Source organism: Halichoerus grypus, chromosome 8 (genome assembly GCF_964656455.1).
Source record: "Halichoerus grypus chromosome 8, mHalGry1.hap1.1, whole genome shotgun sequence".
Classification (NCBI taxonomy): domain Eukaryota; kingdom Metazoa; phylum Chordata; class Mammalia; order Carnivora; family Phocidae; genus Halichoerus; species Halichoerus grypus.
The window spans coordinates 125,875,462-125,899,081 of NC_135719.1; the positions used below are offsets into that span (position 1 = coordinate 125,875,462).

Sequence of the window (23,620 nt, forward strand, 5' to 3'; positions counted from 1 at the left end):
TGATGAAGTGTGAATTTGAGTCCATGGATTACAGGGCGGTCTTGGAAGGTGTGCTCATTCTCAGCCACAGGTGGTCGTCCCAGAGTTTGTTCACCAAAATGTTCGCCCATGTTTAGCCTGAGCATACAGAGTTGCCCCAAATCATCTGATGTGCTGGGTAAATGTTGGCGTAAGCACACTTGTGTTTTTAGTGATTTAAAACATAAAGCCCACTGACATTTTTTAGCAAGCTTGCATAATTGGTTTTTAATTTGTGGCTCTTTGAAATAGCATTGGCCTTCTTCCCCCCTGACTCACACACTTTTTCTGTCTCATACTTCTTTGGCAGAGAGATCCAATCTGTCCCTTCTTGGAACAGGAATCTCCCAGCTCATCTTTGAAATCCTGAGTTTCCACTTTAGTTCCATCACTTTGTTAGCGCATTGTCAAAAGCCATTAGCTTTTTTATTTCCTTTAATAGTTTCATTTGAGGGAGAGCGAGTGATCGCTAAAGGCCGCTCTGGATATATTTAACGTGGGTCCCTGTGTTACTGAGTCCTGTTTGATGCCGGACCCCGAGGCTTCACAAGCGTTCTGACGCTCTCTGTTCACCTCCTAGGTTGGTCACACCCGCTATCGTTTGAGGACAGGGTCCCTTGGAAAGATGGTGGTGGGGACATGGCTGGATATGTGTGTCCTTAGAAATCAGACTTCCTCTGCGAAGTTCAGGGAGTCCTGTGCTGCCTTCTTAGATTCTCTACCTTAAGATGGGGATAATATTAGTACCCACCCCTTAGTGCTGCTCTGATGATCAAACGAACGAATGCAGGTCAAAGGTCTCACGTCATGCCTGGCACTCAGTAAGCTACACAACAAATATAAGATAGGAATGTGCTTCACTTTTCCAATGTGTTAATTATGCAAGTTAGTTTTTATTTTATTTTATTTTTAAAAAGATTTTATTTATTTATTTGACAGAGAGAGAGATAGCGAGAGAGGGAACACAAGCAGGGGGAGTGGGAGAGGGAGAAGCAGGCTTCCTGCGGAGCACGGAGCCCGATGTGGGGCTCCATCCCAGGACCTGGGATCATGACCTGAGCCGAAGGCAGACACTTAATGACTGAGCCACGCAGGCGCCCCAAGTTAGTTTTTATTATTGATTCAAACACTGTTCCTTGGGCTTTCCTTTCCTTGAGGGTATTTTGCCCTTGGACGTGGTGAGTGGCCTGAATGTGTGGAGGTCACAGGTGTCATGGATGCAGGGCACCATGCTGGCTTCCTAACCAGAGGGGCTGCTTCTGGGGCCTGGGAAGAGCTCCGGACTCTGACTCAAGCTTCTGGGTTTGAAGTCTGGCTCCTTCACTCACTCCCGGTACAACCTTGGACAGGTCAGCCGTCTTGCTGTTTCTTCATCTATAAAAGGAGGAAACTCATACTCACCGAGTTGCATCACGAAGATTAATTGAGGCACTGTGTAAAAAGATGACCTTGACTCCAGCACAATTTGATTGTAAATTGCCTCTTCAGGGGCTGTGGCCCATGTGCAGTGAATCACACCACACACTGTGACAGCATCGGCCTTTCCAATGTGTTGCACCTTTGACCTGGATTTCAGGGAAGCAAGTAGACCTTCCTGTTTCTGGTTGCTCGTGCAGGTTTGATGCAACCAATTTTAGTTACCATCGCAAACTGTAAATGAGAGGGCCCTTCAACCCTCTGTTTTCCCCTAAGCTGCTTTGTGTGACCCCTTACCTTGTTTCCTGTGGTGTTAAGGTCTCTGCTGGATTCCCGTGAACCATCAGTTTCTTAGCAGCCGTACAAAGTGGCCTCTTCTGTCAATGCTGGCCATCCTTCTCTGGTGTCCCCGGGTCCACTGGCAGCATGGACTCAGAGTTGGGAAACTGGGTCATCTCACTGGTGAGCTCCGCTGGACGAACAGCTCTGGAGCCAGCCAAGCCGCCTTCCCTTCTACCGTGCCCCAAGGCACAAGACCACTTGGCCTGAGGTTGGAGCTCTGAGACTTGGGACGTACAGGCAGATTTGGGCAGGCTGCGGAGATGCTGGGAATCAGGTCACCGGCGTCCTCTGGGTTTAACGTCCCCTTGAGGCTGTGCACATCCTGCCCTGTGCTGGGGCTCATTGTGCTCTGCTCTGTGGCTGTGACTGCAGGGTTCCCCTCTACTGAGCACGGTGTCTGTGCGTGTTCTGGATGGCAAGCTCCTGCACAGTTTGCCTCCGGAGCTCTTCTTCCTGCCCCTCCCCCTGCCACCACCAATAAAAAAACTTGGCTCTTTGGGGGCATTGTAGCAAAGCAGGACTGCTGCATTGGAACAGTTTGGCTCTGGAGAGGTTACTAGGCATCTGAGCTTCAGTTTCCGCCCTTGTAAAAATGGGGGAGACAGACCTCTATGTCACACCATATACAAAAATTAACTCAAAGTGGATCCCAAGACTTAATATAAGAGCTAAAACTATAAAACTCTTAGAAGGAAACAGCCGTTAATCTTTGTGAGCTTGGATTAGGCAATGATTTCTTAGCTAGGACACCAAACCACAAGCAACAAAATAAAAAATAGATACATTTGACATCATCAAAATTAAAAACTTTTGTGCTTCAAGGGACACAAAGTAAAAAGATAGCCCACAGAATGAGAGCAAATTTTTGCACATTATAGATCTGATAAGGGACTCATATATAGAATATGTAAAGAGCTATTCCAACTCAATAATAAAAATGGGCCAATGCACATTTCTCCAGGGAAGATATATGAATGGCTAATAAGCACATGGAAAGATGCTCAACATCACTGGCCATCAAAGAAATACAAATCAAAACCACTGAAATACCACTTCACATCCGCTAGGATGACTATAATAAAAAAGAAAATTTGTAACAAATGTTAGTGACGATGTGGAGAAGTTGTAATCCTCATACACTGCTGGTGGGAATGTAAAATGGTGCAACCACTCCAGAAAACAGCCCTCAGAAGACTAATTCCACTCCTAGATAGACACCCAACAGAAAGAAGCACATGTCCACACAAAAACTTGTACATGAGTGTTCATAGCAGTATTATTCATAATATCTCAAAACTGGGAATAACCCAAATGTCCATAAATTGATGAACAGATAGAGAAAATATATCTGTACAGTGGAATATTACTTGTTCATAAAAAGGAATAAAGTACTGATATTTGCTACAAAATGGATGAGCCTTGAAAACAATTATGTTTAGTGAAAGAAGCCAGTCACAAAGAACCACATACTGCAGGATTCCATTGATAGGACATGTCCAGAGTAGGCAAATCCATAGAGACAGGAAGGAGAACCACTTCCCTGGTGCCTGGGGCTGGGGGAGATGGTAGAGGTGGGGGGTGACAGCTAAGGGGCATGGGGTTTCTTTTGGAGTTAATGAAAATGCTCTAAAATTTATTGTGGTGATAGTCGCACAGCTTTGTGAGTATACTAAAAGCCATTGAGTTGTGTACTTTAAGAGTGCAAATTGGTGAATTTTATCTCAGTAAAGCTGTTTTTAAAATGAGGAAGAATAATATCAATGCCGCACAGGTGTGGGGAGGATTCAAAGACATAATCATGTAAATCACCTGGCATGTATCGGGGCTCCAGAATTAGTAGCTATAGTGATTAAAACCCCCTGTTAAGCCAAGAGCAGTGAAAAAGCCAGGATCTGGTTCGGGGCATTTTCTCCTCTTTCCTTTTTATTGCTAGTGGCCATCCAGAAGCAATGAGAGCAATCTGGCAGCATTTTGTATGGAACTTGGGAGGAAATATGGAGTAATCCTGGCTACTCATTAGAGTCCCCTGGAGAGTGTTTAAAAAAATACTGACGTGGAGCCCAGAGATTCTGATTCAATTGGTCTGGGTGGGGCCGGCAGGTGGTTCTAGCCTGTGGCCGTTGGTTGAAACCTCTGGTACAATATAAACCGGCCCAGGTCTTTGAAGGAGTGAGGACATCTGGGTTCAGGATAGAAGGCTCACATGAGCAATGCACTTTATAGTTTGTAAACTGCTTTTGTAACCATTATCTCTTTTGATCTGTTTAACAACCATACAGCAGGTAGGTGTTATTAGTGCCATTTGTTGTGAGAGAACTGAGATTTCGAGAGGTTAAGTCATTTTTAAAGCATAATTTTATTTTTTTAAAGCAAGATCCACACACATGCTCATACTTATTAGTTATCAAATCTAACACCTTGGGGAGCACCGCCAGGTCGATGCCTGGTGCCAGGTTAATCTATTGTGTGTAGACTTCAGAACAGAGCTTTTTCTGCTCCTCCTCTTTAACTGATGAGAGTGCAGGGCAAGCTGATAAAATGTTATTTACCTATGTCCATATTTACACACACACCACTTGTAATTACTGATCTGTGTGTGCAAGGGAAACATGAGATGGGAATAATTTGGATCGCGAGGCTGTCAGAAACCCACAGCTGTTCCCCATAACCTGAGCGAGAGGCTTTACATCAATCACAACACACCTTATTGTTCTCACTGAATGACTATGATACAATGTGAGCCCCTTAAATACCACCTGTATCTATTTAGCATAGAGTGGTATCATCTGAGCAAGAGACTTCTGCCGAAACCACTCTGAAATCTACTGGCTTACATTGGCGCTACTCGAAGTGGGGTCTGCAGAGCAGTGGACCAGAATTGGGGAGCACGTTAAAAGTTCTTGGGTCTCACCCCGAGACTACTGAAGCAGCTGCTTTAGAGGGTGGAGTCCAGAAATCTGGGATGAAACGAGCCCTCCGGGTCATTCTGATGCTTTCTGCAGGGTTGGTTTTTTTTTTTTAAAGATTTTATTTATTTGAGAGAGAGAGAGAGAGATTGAGAGAGCGAGTGGGGGAAGGGGCAGAGGGAGAAGCAGACTCCCTGAAGAGCAGGGAGCCGGATGCGGGGCTCGATCCCAGGATCCCGGGATCACGATCTGAGCTGAAGGCAGACGCGTAACCGACTGAACCACCCAGGAGCCCTCGCTGCAGGTTTAGATAACCCTAAAGTCCCTTCCAGCTCTGACCGGCAATGATGCTGAGAATGCCTACGAGGGTCTAAGACCACGTTTTTCTCCAAAGCGATCTCAAACTTTCTAGAGGGACCCACACGCCATCAGCTGTCCATTAATGTGTGTGGTACCTGAATTTGTGTAAGGCAGGGTTGCCATCTGAGTCTGCAGACATTTCCAAACCAGTTATTTCCAGGTATTGAGAACCTCACTGCACCAGCACTCGCACCCTAAGGGATTTCCCAATTAATGAAGCTGCCAAGCTTGTCAATAGGCTGGCTCTTTTATAGTTTTAGAAGGGAGGATCAGATAAGCTGTTCATCCATCACTGTAGCTGGCGGGAGTTCTCAGCTGCTCTGGTCTGAGAACTTGGGGCTGCAGGAGCTCTCCGCCTCCACCCCCCACCTCCCCCACCTCCCCCACCTCCCCCTCCACCCCTCCACCTGCCTGGGTGCTGCAAAGCCCTTCCTTCCCCATCTCTCAACTTTCATTGCATCCATTTCATTACATATATCACTCATGGTGAAACCCTTCCATCCTCCAGGCCAGGTATCCCTGGTTGTGAATTCATCTGGCTGTGTCACCTGGGTGGGATTTTTATTAGCCAGAGTTCAGTACTCACAAAATAGAGGTCACCTGTTCTGCTCAGTGATTTGTCTGTAATCTGTGCCTTATGCCTGAAAGAAATTGGCTGGAATCTGTGTTTTAGCTGCACACCCTGCATACAGATTAAACAGAACTGCATTGGTGGAGAATAATTAAGCCAAGGACCTTGTTTTTCACCTTCACGATGAAAGACAAATGACTTCCAAGGCTTAAATAGGATGATGGCACTTGAAATGTTCTACTATGGCCAACTCGGGACTTTCAGAACAGCCCTGTTCATGAATATTCTTTGCAACAACATTTTCATTTAATTGTAGGTAGTCATTTTGCAGGAGCTCTTGTCTGTTGTTTTTTTTTTGCCTTAGTATAATCAAGGCATGTTACACTGCTGTTGTTAAAAATCGGTTTCAACTGTATTAACTCTTTTTGAGAAAATTGATTTTCCCTGCCAGATATATTCTGCTTTTTACCAGTCTTTTGGGGGTGGGTGGGGGGGGAAGTCTTGTGGGGGCCACTATTTCTCTCCCTTTCTCATCTTTTGAATCGAATGTCAATTGGGCAAGAAAATTGACTGATTGCCTAGTGGGAAACCAAACCTCCAAACCATAAATATGAAGCAGGCCTGAAATAGATAGACATATTTCAACAAAAGCCATCATTCTTCAAATAGCTCTTCTCCAGCAAAAGGGTTTCCCGGCAATCATCAGCTCCTTTCTGTTCAATGCTAGGCTTTCTGTCCCGGCCAAGATGATTTTTCCTGTGTCTCCTGGCCTCTAGCTCCCTTTTGCAGGAACAGCGTTTGCTGTTCCCTCTGCAGGACCACAAATGGATGTCACCCTGCCCAGCTGGCTTGTTCAGGCTTTGTTCCAAACACAATGCTGTCTTTTCTTAGCAGTGGAAATGGGCTGTTCTCCACTGCTTTCTGAGAGAATGGCCCTTCCCTATTCTGCTCATATAAACCAGCCCCAAGCCTCAGCAGCCTATTGTTTTACAGGTTCTCTTAACCCAGGAGAAGGTTCTTACTGAGGACAGGGGGCTGGGAGGGCCAGGGTCAGAGGGACACTTTGTCTTGCTGAGATGTGAGGAGACAGATAAGTCAGTTCAGTTTGGATATATTCCCCCCATCCCCCCTGGGGCTCTGATGCCCCACGATGGCAGCAACGTCAGGCTTTCAGTACAGAAAGTGTTTCCTGCTTCTAGAAGGTGTTCCAGGAAGCGGCGGTGTTCAGGTTGGTTCTGCCACCATCCGACCGGGGACCGAGGCAGACTTCCTCCCCTTCTTTGAACTTGAGCTTCCTGGCCTGTGGGTGACGCAGGGTGCTGCTAGCTAGGATCTCTAGGTCTTCTCAGTTCCAGAACCTCAGGACAGGGCTCACTTTCTAGCTCCACCACTCCCCGCCGTTTCCTGTAGACGCCGAGGGCGCTGAGCCATGGCCTACCCACCTGCGCTCCCAGCCCGCGGAGCCGAGTGAAGCATCTTGGCAGGTGGAGCCATTGCTTCTAGCAGCCCTTGTTCACAGCCTTCACCTGGTGGTTGGCTGGGCTGGTTTGATGCTTTGAGTGAGCACGGCGTCCACCACGTGGGTTTTTTCATAGGTGGAGGTGTTTGATTATAGCCTTGCCAGGGGGACATCCGGGGTGAAGTGGAAAGGGCACAGACTGGGAGTCAGGAGTCTCGCCCAGGTCACCAGCTCTGTGGATCAGGCTTCCTTTTAGCAAACATTTATTGAGCACTCCATGTGGCCACAACCTCAGCAAGGTGCAGGGCACACAAAAAGTCAACAAGACACAGGTTCTGCTCTCAAAGAACTCCCAGGTTCGTGGAGGGGGCAGAAACTAAGGTCAGAATACAGCACGGTAGGGGCCAGCATAAGCTCAGAGTTCTATGGGAGCCCAGAACAAAGGGACACCTCCCCAGCCTGGAAGGGATGAGAACTAAGGAGGGCTTCTTGTAGGTGGTGATGCTTGAGCTGAATGTACAGGGTGAGAGGAAGCCAGGGAGACAGCAGGGGCAAAGGCTTGTGGTGGGGCATAGACAGGCCCAGGGCTGCAGCAACATGGAGGGTAGGGGAGGATAGATGGGAGCTGAGACCAGAGCTCGTGAGGGCAAGTCACAGGTACCCTTACTTGACACATTAAGGAGCTTGAGCTCTATCCTGAGGGTCATGAGGACCAAAAACAAATAACTGGATCAGATTTGCATTTTAGAAAGATACCCTCCAGTGGCTGGGATGGAGGATAGCCATGCAGGGTCAGGAGGCCTCCTAGGAGGTGGTCCAGGAGAGAGAGGGAGAAGGAAGGCTGGAAAGTGGCAGTGGGGAAGAGGAGGGTTCAGGATGTAGAATGGGATGGCCTGGGTAGCCAAAATTGGACATAAAGAGAAGGACAGGTGAGCAAGTGGGGAGGGCTGAATGTCTAGGTCCAGTGAGCGGGTAGGCAGTTGTGCTAGCCTAGGGTAGAGAGTAGACAAGAAGTAGCCAATTGAGGATAAAGACTTGGAGGTGCCGAGGGACATCCAGATTGAATGTCCAGATTGGCAGTTGTATGTTTTGGCCTGATCATAAAGATCTGGTTGGCGTTCACATATAGATGGTGGTCGAAACCACACAAGGAGATGAAAATGATGATCCATAGGTGGTGCACATGGAGTGAGGCCAGGGGTAGGGCCCCAGGAGACAGCCTGAAAGGGATGGGAAGAGGGTCCTGGGCAAGGGACAGAAAAGGAGAGGCCAGAGAAGTAGGATGGGGACAGACGAAGTCAGTGTTGTGCATCCAGAGCATAGAGAATTCTAGAAAGAGGGAGTCAGGTGGAGCCAGAAGGCCCCGGGGGGCTGACCAAGCAGCATCCTTTGGACTTGTCCACAAGGACCCAGGCCCTACCATTGAGTGTGAGTCTTGGAGCAATCAACTTCCTTCCCTGGGACTCAGTTTCCTCATCTATAAAATGCAGGGGTTGGCTTAGGGGCTTCTCCTTTCTGGCTCTAAGAGTCTGTAAAGTAACTATTTCTGAAACTTCGTAAAAGCGAAAAGGTATCCTTCCCACATCCTCCTCCCTCTCCCCTCAGTCAAGCCAACACTGCCCTTGAAGTTTGGGTGAGTAAAAACCCAGGGACATCAGAGCTAGCCAGGACTTGGGGGAGCTTTTACTCCAGCCCACTGTGGGAAGGCAGCATGACGTAATGGATTCGAACCCCTGTCTGCTCCCGGCTTGGCGACCTCGGGCAGACACTTCACCTTGTTTCTTCACCTCTGAGATGAGGCCCCTAAAACCCACCTTGCAAAGAAAGGTCTTTGAAGGTTAGTGAGAAATAGGAGCTATTGTGGTTATCAAAGATGAGCCACAGGTCAGGAGAGATGAGTTGATTGGCCCACGGTCACAGAGGGGGACATCTCAGTGACTAGAACCAGGTGTCTGATGACCAACCTCGCCGGGGTCTGTCACCTGCTGGGAGTCCTAAATCAGCAGCCCACGGATGTTCGGCCCACAAAGCATTCTTTTCAAGATGGAATTTGTTGCCAACATTAAAAACTGGAAGGTTTTACTTAGAAACTTGTATTTTCAGCAAGGCTTGAAAACTTAGAAGATTTGTCACCCCTGAGCCCATGCTGCTGTGGTGGGGCCAGCTGGGGTGTCCTGTCTGCAGACCACAGCCCCATCCAGCCCTCCTCCCTCACTAACAGTTACTTGCTTGGGCCCTGGAGGTGATCTGAGTTTGCAGCTCGAGCCTTAGACTGACCATTTGGCTTGAATTTTCTCTTACAGCCCTGCCCAGTGTTCACTGAAACTGCAGTATTTCACAGCTGAGGTCCAGACCGTGGCTGTTGAGAGAGGGGGAGGCTTGGGAGAAGACAGGAGAGGAGAGCAGAAGGTTCCAGCAGCTTGGCCCCGGGGGAGATGCTGAGAGGGAGGGCCTGGCCCCTGTGGGGTCGGGGTCGGGGGGTCAGCCAGGGTGTTGGAGAGAGGCCCCCCGCCCCCCGCCCCGGGCTTTCCTCATTCCTCCCTGCAGGGGTGTTGTGGGCCCGGCCGTGCTGGCTTGCAGAGGTCTTGCACCTGAACTGCCCTACTTTGTGTGAGGATGCGTGGCTGGACAGGGGAGTGGCGAGGAACCGAAGCCCCTGGCTCAGCGCAGCCGTGTTTATGTGGGGGAATGTCTGGTATGTTTGGTATTTGGGTGTTTACTTCCCAGGGTGCTCATGGGTCCCTGGTGTTGAAATGTGGCTCCTCCTTGTTGGGGGGACCCTAGTGGGCCTGGCCGGGGCTAGATGTGGAGGCTGCCGGGCTGTTACTCCGGGGCTACTCATGGACAGCTTGTGTGCCTTGAAGCAGCCCCCCTCCTACCTCCCCCCACCCGCCCCCCCAGGTCTCCTATGCCAGATTCTGCTGCGTGGGGCTTGGGTGTCCCGGGCCACACTAGCGCTGCCTTCCCACCTCACCTGGGAAGGCAGGCCCGCAGTCGGGCCCTTAGCGAACGCTTCCTGTGTCCCAGGCCCTGCACTGGAACTCAGTCCTTGGTACAAGCTTGGCAGCTGTGCTCAGTGCTTTCCTTGTGCAGGTGAGACACAGAGGCTCAGAGAGGCCACTGACTTGCCCAGGAGCACCCAGGCCTCGGAGACCTTAAAGGCCAGGCTGACAACCCCTGATGCCATGAGTCTCCGCTCAGCCTGCTTCTCTCTGTCCATGCTGCGGTTCTAGCGCACGATACGGCCTTTCAGGCCTTCAGCACTCTGGCGAGGGCGGGGGGCTTGTTCTGGGTTCTTCCCCCCTCGGTTCCTGCTTGTCGCCAGCTTGATTGCTCTTACCTTTATGGCTCCGTCCGTGTGAGAGCGGCCATATGCTCAGTGCCTCGGGTTACAAAGCGTCATCGCTCTTTCTCATCCTATCTGTTTGTGGGCCCTGCCAGATGTATTTTTGGAAATGCTTATGAAATATCAGAATGCAAAATCAAGTCTGGGCGAAGGTTGCCACCATGTGAAAGCCACATGGCTTACGAGAGGGGAGTGGGGGGGGCCCCTCCTGAAAACCAGTCAGCTTGAACGTGACACATCCAGTGTTCCTTGTGCAATGAATTGTTTTTATTTTAAAAGACCCAAATCAGAAAAAGAACAACATAGTCATTGCCCTCAGAGCCAGAAGCTTTACAGTCCTGTCAGCAGGATGGAGCAGAAAGGACAGGGGGCCTGTGACATAGATCACTAGCCCTTCAAAGAGCAGGAGGCGCTTGGGCCCTGGGCCAAAAGGCCTGGATTCGAAGCCATCCCTGACCCTCCAGGCAGCCTTGATATCTTTCGTTTTCTCATCTGTAAAAGTGGGGAGGGTAACAGGACTGTCCTAGTTGGTTTACTGAGACCGTTTAGCCTGCTGGGACTTCTAGGCCTGAGGATTTGATGCTTGCTGAGGTGACCCACCTCTGGTTGCTCAAGCCCTTCTGCATCCAGGCTCTGCCATTTCCCCAGCTGTTCTAGAAGCATGGCTCCTTGGTGGTAGTGATTCCCCTCCTGCATCCCTGGAGGACACCTTCTGCTCCTTCATTATCACCTGGCATCCCCTGACTTTACAAGGACGGGACCCTGGTGTCCCAGAGGCAGAAACCTTCTCAAACTCCCTCAGGCCAGAGGAGGAATGTTTCAGGATAGATCCAGGGGTATGCACCATGGACCCAAGGGGCAGGAAATGCAGGCCCCTCCAGGGGTGGAATCCAGAGGATTCTCTATGTGTGCTTTCTGTCTGTCCTCTCGGCCCGCCCGAACCACTGACCTCTGTTCATGCCTCTGTTTTCTCTTTCTAATGGCTCTGCCCCTTTGTCTCTCTGTGTTCCTCTCTTTCCTCTCGGTCTCTGTCTTCACCTTCTCTGTCTGGAGCTCCCTCTCTCTCTCAGGGCCTGGACAGGGTGAGGCAAACAGGATGCCCTGCAAGATGGCATTTAGGGAGGCAATCAGTCTTGGGTGCCGGCCCTGCCCTTGCGTGAGCTTGAGAGTGAGTGTGGACACCTCACCCTGGTGCAGGCCCTGCTTTCCTCTCTGTCACCCACTCCCTCTTTTTGTCTCCCCGACGCGCCTCTATGGCTGAGTGTTGGTTTCTCTCCTGACACATGGTGTTTGGTTTCTGCTCGTCTCCAAACATCAGCAGCCTGATCTTTCTGCTTCTCCGGGCACAGGGCTGAAGCTGGCTGCCCCCTGGTCCAGCAGTCTGATTTCAGATTTCAGGAGGTGACTACAGCCCAGCTTGGTCAGCTGTTCACACCTCGTCCAGTCAGCTGTGGTTAGGGGTCCCCCAGCCCACCAGCAGAGCCCTGAAAACAGGCTCTCTGAGGAGGGACTGCTCAACATGAGGACCCTCTCGGCCGTGGGTCCCCTAGCCTGTCCCTCCAACGTGAAGTGTGGTACAGGGTACCCCTCGCTTCTCCCTCCAGAACGCAGACAGCTTTGCCCCAGGCCTTCCTGGGAATTTGGGAAAAACAGAGCCAGAGCTAAGTTTGAGAACGGGCCCCCATCTCATGGGGCTTTCAGTGTATTGAGCATCAAGCCGCCTCCCTCTTAAATATTCTCGTTCTTCCAGCTGTATCTGTAGAAAAAAATCGTCATGCCCCATTTTGGGGTTCCAGTTTTAGATGGCTAAACTGTGTGTGGCAAAAACACTCTCTGCTGTCTCACCCCCTCCCGGCCAAATGCTTTAGAGACTCTGGGGAACATCAGGGAGCAGGGGCAATGGCCGGGAGGAGGCTGGCGGCGGCGGCAGTCCGGGGCGGGCACAGCGCTCCCGTGGGGCTTGGGCCACGGTCAGCCTGTGGGGATGAGAAGGCTGAGGGCACTGCCCAGCTCCCCTCTGGTTTCTGGCAGGACTTCAGCTGCTGTTTTCCAAATTTCCTCAGCGGCTCTTACATAGCGGCAGGAGGATTTGGGGAAGATGCTGCACAGTGTTAATGGGGAAGGTGTGGTAATGGGGCTTTGGGGCCATTTCTTGCCTTATTGGGAGATGTCAGCTGAGGTGGAGCAGGGGTGCCCAGAGGCCTGGGGACGGGCTTGGAGGCTGCTGGGGGCCCGTGGAGCTTTAGCAGGGGGTTGCCCAGCCCAGACTGTGACCCGACCTATTCAGGATTTGTGCAGACCTGCTGTAGCCTTCAGGGGCCTGCTCCGGGTCGAGGCTCCGTCTTTGGTCAGTGTGCTTCTGGGGAAGACAGGAGCGAACCGCCAAGCTTTGCTGGCCTCCTGCGCAGACAGAAGAGGCCCATCCTGGTGGAAAAGTCTGCTTACTGGCACCAGGGGAAAGCTTATCAGAGGCAAACAGAGGCAGTAAGTCGTTTTTATAATTATAGAATCCAAGCCTGTGCCATCTTTCCCTGGAATCTTTTATTTCATTCATTCAACTAACACTTGCTGAGCCCGCATGAAGTGCCATGTTCTATCCAGGCGTTGGGGATGCTCAGGTCCCCCATCCTTCAGCCTAGCAGGGAGGACAGATACCCACATAAACGGAGAACTCTGATGGGATGTGAGAGAGATTCTCACAGCCAGGTGCTCACAGGGAGGGTGATGGCTGGAGGGGATGGATGAGGCTGGACAGGGAGGCTGGAGCAGCCCCCGATGGGGGCATCAGCCTGGCCCAATTGAGCTCTTAAACGCCCAGCATTGAGCCTCTTCGAATCTGCAGCTGGAGCAGCTTCCGTTTGCCCCTGGCTTTGTGCAGGGCTGGGGTGGGGCACAGGGTCTTGGAGGATGGAGCCTGTGTCCCCCAGGAAGCGGCTGCTCTGTCAGAACCCGGGCTTGCTCCGGCCCCGTGAGCCCCGCACTGCCCGGTTGCACACATCAGCTCGGCAGTTTGTGGGCAAACCCTCTTGGCCGAGGGGAGATTGCACCGCCAGCCACTTCCTCCCGTTCCTTCCCTCTGCCTGTCGTCACGGTTACCTCGGCCGTGTTGGGGGTGAGGTTGAGGTTGGGCGGAATCAGTTCTGTCCCGGTTTCTATTTTCCCAGATGCAGGTCAGCCAGAGGAGCTGTCACTTCTGGTTCTGTTTCAAGGGAGGCCAAGGGGCTGGGAGGTGCTTGGGTGTGGCGCGGTTGACAAGGTGCCTCTCCAGCCGGCCTCCCAGGAGGGGTGGGAGTGGGTCAGGGAGAAGCTCAGAGGTGGCCGCGAAGGAGAAAGGGTCGCCTCACCAGGGCCTGTGCTGATGGCCATGGGTGCTGATCTCCGGCCAGGCTCTTGGTCCTAAGCTCCTAGAGCATGCCGGGAGTGCACGGAGAGAGGCTGTTTATTTTCCTGGCCTGGGGCCCTTTCAGCTGAGACCTTGTTCCAGGCCTCAGGCTGCCAGATTCACCCCCACTGGCTCAAGAAGTGAGAGAGTTGGCAAGCCCAGAGCAATCCAACGACTTCTCTAGTGGCCTCTGACTCTAAGCTGTCCTCAGCCCAGCTGGTCCCGTGTGTCCTCCAGATCCTCCTGTAGCTAACGGACAGCGAGAGGCACCGCATCAGAGTGATCCTGATGGGTCGGGGCTGTGTCGGCCTGTGGTCAGTCAAGAGCAGGAAGGTTGAAGTCCGAGAAATCCGAGTTGGAATCCCGACTCTGCCATTTCTTAGTTGGATGGCCTTGGGCAAATGGAACCCTGCAGCTTCGGTCCCACCAACTATAAAATGGGACAGTAATAGGACCTTCCTCATTGACCGTGAGGATAACATGACCTGTGTGGAAAGCATTTAACAAATAGGCATCGAAGAGCAGTTGTTGTTATTATTAAGGAAATAAGAGAACCTGCAACTTTCATTGAAAGTCAGGGTTGGTGGGCAGTGAGTTTCTTCCTTCCCATTTAATGGGCCCGGTCTTATGCATGGTGAACTTTCTAATGTGTCCCGGGGAAGAAGCAAGCAAAGCTGGAGACTCAGGAAGCCTGTCTGCTTGTGTCCCGCTCAGGGCACTCTGGGGCACCCTGGGATCCTGGGATACAGGTGGGTGTCATGGGGGAAGAGCATGCAGAAGCTGGGAAAAGGATCAAAGCCGGGTGAGGAGACTGGGGAGACTGGTTAGGAGCACCAGGAGGTGGATCGGAGCCTCTGGAAGGACCAGGAGGGAGGGTACCCTGGGGAGGTGGAAGAACGTGGGGGTAGAACGTGAAATCTGTGTTCATGCCCAAGGCATTTCTTAAAGGAAGTGTCTGGGGACCGCTGGCCTGGAAAATAGTACCCAGAAGGCTCGGGCTGGGCAAGAGAACAGACTGTCACTGCCCGCTGGGTGTCACCTCTGTGTGAGGAGACTTGCCAGGCTCGGAGCCTGCTGAACTCTGGCAGAACCCAGGCAGCCCTGCCCTCCCGGGCCACCGAGCCCTCCCAGGTTTGCCCACCCGCTCCAGGAGGACCCGTGGGCCGGCTGGGAGACGCTGCCATCCCACCAGCCGGGAAGCCGGCAGGCTGGCAGGCAGGGCTGGCTCGCCCACCACCGAGATGTGGGTTAGGAGGGGGATTGCCCATCTGTCTGCATGTGTCGGGAGGGACGCTGTCCTCCAGGCCTGCCTCCGTGTCTCATTGGTGGCTCTGTGCCCCTCACAGCTAGATGAAGAAGAGGAGCGAAGGAAAAGGCGCCGGGAGAAGAACAAAGTCGCGGCGGCCCGATGCCGGAACAAGAAGAAGGAGCGGACGGAGTTTCTGCAGCGGGTGAGCAGGGCAGGGGCCGGGGCGGGGCGCCTGTCTCGGTCTTCAGAGCGGGCTCGGCAGCAAAGCCTGTGGAATCGAGGTGGACCGGCCCGCATCTGCCACGGGGCCGCCACCCCTCTGTTCTTCCCTGCCTCCCATCCAGTGCCCTTTCCCTGACCCAAGACAACCCAGGGCCTCTGGCCTCAGGTCCGGCCCAGCCAGATCCCAGAAGGCCAGAGAAGGTGGGAGGAGCCAAGTCCCCTCTATGAGGTCAGACCCTGGTGCCAATTGACCCACATGGCCTAGGACTGCTACTGCTCATTTCGAAACCCTGGTGGCTGCCAAAGTTGTCTAGGGTGGATGCTAATGACATAGGTGATAACCGCCCAGCTTGTGAGCGGTGGATGAAGCACCTGGAGAGAAAGAAGTTCCTCCCTTAGCTGCAGGGGGCTCTTCCAGCCCTGCATCCCTTCTGGCCGCCCTCAGCCCCCCTGAGGGTGGCCCCCAAGCCTCTGCCCCCGGGGACCAGAGGTCAGCTCTGCACTCGAAGGCCGGCAGAGGGGGTCACCTCCCTCCCCAGGCCTCAGAGCGGGTCCCCGCCCTTACACCTGGACTGTGCCAAGCAGGGTGTTTGTTCTTTTCCCCTCTGGAGTTCTAGCTCTTAGGCCTTCGCTGCGTCTCAAAAATGATGGATGGCAGTGAAGGGACATGACCAGGAAAGCTCATCAGTCCAGGCTGGTAGTTTCCAGCCTCCCCACTCTGGATCACTCGTTCATTACTAAGTAATGATAGTCGCAATAATAATCCATGGGTCCGGCTCTATTCTATAGGATGCAACAAGTAACAGAGGTTGCTAACATTTGTAAAGCTGGGCAGAGTGCCAAGTACTGTAAGTATATTATCTCTTCGTTGGCATATTAACTGTATGAGGTCAGTGCCTTCATTATTGTCTTTCTACAGATGGGGAAACTGAGGCATGCTGGGGTTAAGTTACTTGCCCAGGTCCCTCAGCAACGGAGTGGTAGAACTGAGATTCAAACCTGAGGCTACTTCAAAGCATTTATTCTTAACACTCTGCTATACTAGCTCTAATTCATTCGTTCATTCGTCCGTGTGTTTGTTCATTCTTTCACTCAGTCGTTGATTCGCTGACAAGCATTTTTATCCATATACTCAGTGCCTAGCACTGTGTCAGGTGCACTGGGGACACACAGGAAGGAGCAGACATGGTCTCTCCCGTGGGAGCTGGAGACACAAGGCTGACATGGCCTGGGTTTTCCCTGATGCTGGGGAATATATGGGTCTCTTCTCATGCTTGCAACCAGCAGAGAGAAAATCCAAGGTCACAGGTGTAGACAGCATGGGGCCATGGGTACACCAGTGGGCTCTGAGTATCTGGGGTAGGTGAATGGCCATTACAGGTGGAAGTTAGACTCTGAGAGCTGGGAGCCTTCTTGGAAGAGAAGGTGGACCAGCCCTGGGCTGGAAGTTTTCAAGAAGTTTCCAAGGCACAGGTCTCACACGGGCCTTGTAGATGGATGGAGAGTCCCGCACCTCATTTCCAGCCCTGAGTGCCTGCAGAGCTGGGTGAGGCACAGCAGGGAGCAGAGAAGTCTCACACCAGATCTCTGCCTTCCAGGGCTTGTCAGCCAGTTAGCAGGCAAGATACGCCAAGTGACCACACACTGGTGCGGTGAATGGTGCCAAATGAATGGTGCTAGCTGTTCTGCACATTCCAGGAACATTTGTTGAGCACTTACTGTATGCAGATATTTCACATGCCTCATTTAATCTTATAACATTCCAGTGAGATAAACATTGGTTATCCCCATTGTAGAGATTGACCTATAGCTCAGAAGAGGTCACACTCAGAAGAGGTCACACCAGAGTCACACTGCTAGCAAGAGTTAGAGCTGGGATTCATTTATCCCTTTGCTTATCCATCCGTCCATCCATCCATCCATCCATCCATCCAATCAGTGTGTAGTGAGTACCTGCTGCAGAGCGGACAAGCAGGCGATGTCTGCCTCGGACAGCAGGTAGAAGTGGGCAATGGTTAATGTGTGCTGCACCTCGTGTTGGGCAAGCCCGGTGCGCCGTGAGAACACACCATGAGGCCCTATCCTAGCCTCGGCTGAGGAAAGACTGCTATTGAGACATAGACGAGACGTAGGAGCTAACAAGATGAAGGACAGGGATGGAGGGGTCAGCAGGGACAGTGCAAGCGAAGGCCAGAGGCAAGAGGTGCTTAAGGATGTGATTAAGGAATGGAAAAGAATGTCAGTATAGCTGGAACTTAGAGTACAAGGAGGAGAATGGAGGAGCAGGCAACCGCCCCCCCCTTGCTATGTAGGGTGATCCTCTGTGCTTCGCTCTCTGGGGCAATCCCCCTTTATGCCTCTGGTCCTGGCCTATTTATTAATAGCACCTGCTTTTACTCTCACAAGTGTCCCCATTATGATGATGGATTATGTAGCCATGGCGAGCAATGGAAGGTTTCAGTGGGAGAGAGACACACCTTGGAAAGATCCCTCTGGCTGCAGTGTGGGGCAAGGACTGGGGCAGTGGGAAGACCAGTTATGTGGCTGTGGTGCTGTCCCTGGTGGCCTCAGGGTCTAGGAGGGAGGTTTGGGCAGGCCTGTCTGGGCCCATCCCAGTCCCCCTCTCCTCCCATGCTCCCCTCTTTCCCTCTGGCCTTGGGAACAGAGTTGGGTGTGAGGTTTAGGACATGGATGCCGATGGCTGTGTTGATAGCCAGTTCCCACAGACCTGAGGAATTCTCTTGTAATTTATTTATTTATTATTTTTTAAAGATTTATTTATTATTTGAGAGAGAGAGAGAGAAGGAGCAGAGGGAGTGAATCCCAAACAGACTCCCCACTGAGCGCGGAGCCCGACGTGGGCCTCCAACTCACGACCCCGGGATCATGACTGAGCCAAAATCCCCACTGAGCCAAAATCAAGAGTCGGATGCTTAACTGACTGAGCCACCCAGGGACCCCTTGTAATCTATTTTTTAACAGGTAAAATATTTATAAGGCTCAGAGGTACAAATGGATATGTGTGTGTACCTCCCCCCCCCACGTATGTATAATGTAAAAGGTCACCTTCCCATCCTTGACCCCCAGACACCTAGAGCTGCCCTGGGAGACTCTTAGAGCCTCTCCGAGTTCACCCGCCTGGACCAGCCGAGTCCTTGAGGCAGCCGGGGCGACCTCGGTACCTCCTCCGTCTGCAGTGAGGGGCAAGAGCCCCTCCGCTTCACCCTCCGGGAACTGCTGCGCCTATCGCACCTTCATTCCCTGGGCTTCGGTAGCAGGAACCCCAGCTCACACTCCCATGGTGCTCTGCGCTCTTCATGGCCATTCTCCAAACCTTGATGGTCACAAGAAGACAGTGACTCTGGGAGGAGGTGAGGCAGCCCCCACTCCCCTGACGAGGATTCTGAGACTCAGAGAGATGGAAGTTTGCTCAAAGCCCCACAGCAGCTGAGGCAGGACTAGAGCCCAGGGCTTCCTCTCCTGCTCCGCACGCTGTTCGAGTTGCCCGGGCTCCGGGAAATTGGGGATCTGGTTCACAGTGACATAGCTCAGGTGGCAGAGTCAGGATTTTAATTCAGACCAGTCTGTGGGGCTCAGAAGTGGCCACACCAGCCTTCTTCCCAATACTTACCCAAAAAGTTGGGAAGTAGAACTCTATTTTAAGTGCATTAGGGTAACTATTTTTTAAAAGATAAAATCAGAGAACCTTAATGCTTAAAGTCCCCTGGGCCAATCATTATATTTTCTGGGAGGAGACGGAAGCCCCGAGAAGGGAATTGACTTGGCCAAGGTCCCACAGCCAGGATGAAAAGCCAGAACACCCAGCCCCTTAGCTGTATTTTTTCTCCCGCCTTTGCTAAGCACGATAGTAGAGACAATGTTCTTTCACTTGCACTAATTCTATTCTAAAACAACAAATGGTTTCGTTTTCTCTAGGGCAATAAATATCTACCAGAAGGCAAAACGATAAACAAAAATGCAAGCAGAGTTATTTGCTTCGTAATTAACATGTGAAGATCCTAGCCCACATTTCTTAATTAATTAGGAAAACAGATCAGGTGATTGCTGTTATAAAACCACAGACGCCTTCTACAATCATGGTTAAAAAAAAGATTCTTCTGAACTCATCTTCTACTTACACAATAAATAAAGACGTAGCACCACCCAATAAAACTACAAAGCAGTCAGTTACTTTCCGACAGCCGGCCGGTCAGAGTTTAGGATATTCCATGATATACTCTAACATTTTAAAACCAAGAGAACGCCGTGTCATTCCAATGATGAATGTGTGCGTGAAGCCACACGCCTATTTGGGTTTTTGTGTGACACAGATGTTCACCCATAAAGTTGGTTCAACATGCATCATTTAAGGAGGTAGATTGGCGCCTAGTACTGAATGCTTCGGGTCTGACCCTGGCCCTTGCACGTCCGCTTTTAACGTCCACTCACCTGCAACCCGACTGCTTCCTTGCCATCCCCCAAATGGCAGCCCCTTCCCCCACTGCAGCCCCACCCCCACCCCCACCCCCCACAAGGTCCACAGGCAGCCTCTCTCATTCTCCAGATCCAGCCAGTCACCTGGACCGGCCAGGCTTCTTTGAACCATCCTCCTCCTGTGCTTCTCCTTCTCTTTCTTCGTAGGTCTTTGCTCAACGCTAAAATAAAAATTCCTTAAGCCTCCCTAACCTTTCAGGTGACAAGGGGCTTTTCCTGTGTGAGTTCATTTAATCCCCATGAGCATCATCTTTTTACATTTAAGATAACTGAGACTCAGGATAGTTAGGAAACTTGCTCTAGACTCTGATTCCAGACCCTAAAGCTTTGCCTGATGTGGCTCTAAATCCACCTTCCAGAAGGCTCTCTACCCTTCTGTCCTAAAGTGACCTATGGTCACAGTGGAAGATTTCATCTCCTAAACACATCTTAAGCTTATTTCCCATGTCTGTGTCCATGTCCACTCAGGGTTCCCTTCCTGATGTCCCACCTCCTCCACACCAACTGACCTTCTCAACCCAACCATTTTTTAAACCCGAGGCCAGACCTAGCCATGTAGCCTCCTGGAAGGCCTTCTAGCCCCTGCAGTACTGATGAGCACATAGTAAGCTCTTCCCTGCTGTATGGACCCTGATTCCCCCAGACATTCATTGTACCTGCAAGTCCTCAGCAAATGCGGATGGGTGGATTGAACAGAGACTCCTAGAGACAGAGGCTCAGAGGATTCAAACTTGGAGCTAAAACCTTGGCTCAGGGGAACCAGATGGTCAGAGGGTTTGCAAGAAGTCCCCAACGTCACGAGCTCATCAGATCCAGTGAGCAGGCAGCTAAGATTAGCACTTAACTGCCCCCAGCTGATGGGTCATAGACTCATGGTTTCACATGGCATCTCTCTCCTGGCTTCCAGAGATGGCAGTCCCTTGGAATTCTGAGAACAGGGGACAGGGCCAGCCTCCCCGTCGCGCTTCATCCTGTTGAACCAAAAACCGCCATAGCTGATTTTTAATATTTTCCCCTTGAACATTTTTTTCCTTTTTTTTGAGGCTGTTCTCCTTCAGTGTCTGGTCACGAGGACTGCACGTCTCAGCAGTCTGAGCTGCCCGGGCTCTCGTGCTGTGACCTCAGAGACCAGCACAAGGACAGTTCAGGCAGGCCAGCGGGTGAGAGACAGACAGCAGCCCTGGGATGTGTGTGGGCCCCACCGAGGGCCCCGAAGACCCCCCAAAGGGGGCTGAGCTGAGCCCTGCCCTGCCTGCCGGAGGGGCCGGCCCCTAGACCCCAGCCAGCATCACCCCGCTCAGTTGTCACACACGCGGCGGCAACCACAGCTTGTTCTTTGCCTGGTGCAGGTTGCACAACCTCAGCTGTTGACATTTTGTCTACATAGTTCTTGTTGTGGGGCCGTCCTGTGCAGGATGTTTAGGAGCATCCCCAGCCTCCACCCACCAAATGCCAGCAGCAACCCCCTCCCCACTTGTGACAACCAAAAATGGCTCCCGGTAGGCAGAATCGCTCCTAGTTGAGAACCACTGGGCTAAAACTTTGCTGGCCCTTGAGGCAATTCCAACTCTCGAACTGGTTGCCCGTTTTCAGACACAGCCCAATAAACATCATTCAGGAGCTTTCCTGTCTTAACTGTTTTGACCGCCCCCCCCCAAGACTTGAATTGGTATGCTCATCACCTATCTGCCCTCTGAACAGGTGAGCTCCCCCCAAAATCAAATCGCCAGCATTGCTTCTTTTCCTTGGAGTCTCTCCAACTGAGCTGGAAGTTCACTGGGAATCTCACTTGAGATGTAAAACTTTATTTTGGATCCAGAAGGATGACAGTTGATTGCCTCCCCATGAGCAAAGCTTCTAGATAACAGGGGATAAAGAAGAGGCTGTTTAAATAATTGGGGGCTAATAATCAGGAAGCCCACGTTTTAGGAGGACTGACATGACCACACTGGGCTCGAGATCCCACAGGCCAAAATATCCCCAACATACATTTACACATCACACATCCAAGCACTTTGCCACCCACTGCCAACTGTGGGCCACATCCCCTCTGGACCCTTCATGCACCTGCTCTGGTGCCTGTGGGCCTCGATTCTTCTCCCACCCTTTGTTTCTGGGGCAAGGGCCAGGAGGCAGGAGAGCGTTGGCATATTTGCGCGATTACAAAGAAGTCACTGTGGCTGGAGTGGATTGAGTGAGGGGAGGGAGGTGGGACCCGAGAGGGGCCGCCCCCAGAATATAACCTGGGTTCATCCCCCTTTGACCCTGGCCCGGGTCACCGGTGTGATGGGCACTGCTGCAGGAAGTCACTTACTCCAGTGGGAACGTGGCAGGCAGAAAACAGGCAGGGGCCAGCTGGGGATGCCTGGGACCTCCCCAGAGGCAGAGCTGGTCCCCAGCGAAAGCTTACAGCCCCGTCTCTGTTTCTGTGCTCCAGGAATCCGAGCGGCTGGAACTCATGAACGCGGAGCTGAAGACCCAGATCGAGGAGCTGAAGCAGGAGCGACAGCAGCTCATCCTGATGCTGAACCGACATCGTCCCACCTGCATTGTCCGGACGGACAGCGTCAAGACCCCCGAGTCGGAAGGCAACCCGCTGTTGGAGCAGCTAGAGAAGAAGTGACCATGGGCCGGGAGCAGGACGAGGAGGACGAGGAGGACGAGGAGGAGGATTTGGGAAGAGGGGAGAGCACGAGGGCTCCCAGAGGGCCCTTCCTTGCTGCATGACAAACTTTACAACGAGGCGCAGCCCAGCCAGCTCTGGCCGGGCTTTTTTTGTGAAACTCCGATCAGCCACACAAGGGGAAGAACTGGCTGACGAAACCAGAAGGACCAAGCGCTGAGACCAAAGTAGACGCTCGGGTGGGGCTGCCCTGCCTGGGGCCCAGCTCGAAGGAGGCAGGACAGAGACCCCTGGCCAGAGAGACACCCGCACCGAATGGCCTGGGGCACCGCTCCGGCCTCTGCACCAGGGCACCCACGGAGGGACCTCGGAGCAGCCAGGAGAAGCCATGGGGTTGCAAGCGAAATGCGGCTGGGGATGGAACTCCGAGTCAGACTGCAACCCGCCTGCCCCCAGCCCTGCCTCCTGACCCTGCTGCGAGGCAGGAGGGGCGGGGGGGGGGGGGCCTGCTGTCTCCGCCTCCCCCCCCCCCCCCCCCCGCCCCGGGGTCCAGCGCGGGCCCTGCCGGAGCGGCAGCCGGGGCACACCCTCACCGGCCCTGCTGGAGTTTGCTGCGGGCACGAGGCGCGGGCGCCCTTCCAAAGCACATACTCACCGAATGTTTACAGACTGGCTGTCCTGGCAGGGCTTTCAACTGCACATGTTTTTTTATACTTTCTTTTTTTTTTTTAATATTTTTTACAAAAAAAAAAGATTTTATACAAGCAATATATATATGGATTTCTATAATCACTCGATGTGATATAGTATAAATATGCTATGGTTTGTTTGTTACGAACAGATACCCAGCAGTTATGGCCATTGTGTGTAACTCCTAAGTACTGTAGTAGTCTCTGGGTGTTGGGGGTGGCCGGGGCGGGCAGGGGGTGCATTTCCATCCTGGTAAACCCTTCATAGTACTCAGTCCTGTATCACTCAGTAAAAGTTACTCTTACTTACTCGGCTGCCTCTTGTGGTGTCTGCCTAGGGAATGGGGTGCAAGGCACGCTCCGTGGGCCTCCCGGTGTGCGGTGTCAGAGGATGTTTGGAGCATCTGCTATAGGCCCTTGGTTTTCACAACAGCCCTCCCAGGTAAGTGTCTATATGCCCATTTTACAGATGGGGAAGTTGAGGCTCGGAGAAGTTTAAGAAATCTGCAGTACTTCCTTTGTCTCTTCCCTCCACGAGTATAC

General features: G+C 52.2%; 1 protein-coding gene across 3 annotated transcripts in view; it reads left to right on the plus strand.

The window, feature by feature from the left end:
* Positions 1 to 23,386, plus strand: part of JDP2 (Jun dimerization protein 2) — a 38,116-nt gene extending 14,730 nt beyond the window's left edge. For all 3 annotated transcript variants that reach the window (XM_078053978.1, XM_078053976.1, XM_078053977.1), the window contains 2 exons: positions 15,147 to 15,251; positions 22,203 to 23,386. In XM_078053978.1, coding sequence (XP_077910104.1) covers positions 15,147 to 15,251; positions 22,203 to 22,388 — 291 coding nt within the window. In that variant the 3' untranslated portion in view covers positions 22,389 to 23,386. The remainder of the gene's footprint in view (positions 1 to 15,146; positions 15,252 to 22,202) is intronic.
* The last annotated feature ends 234 nt before the right edge of the window (positions 23,387 to 23,620 follow it).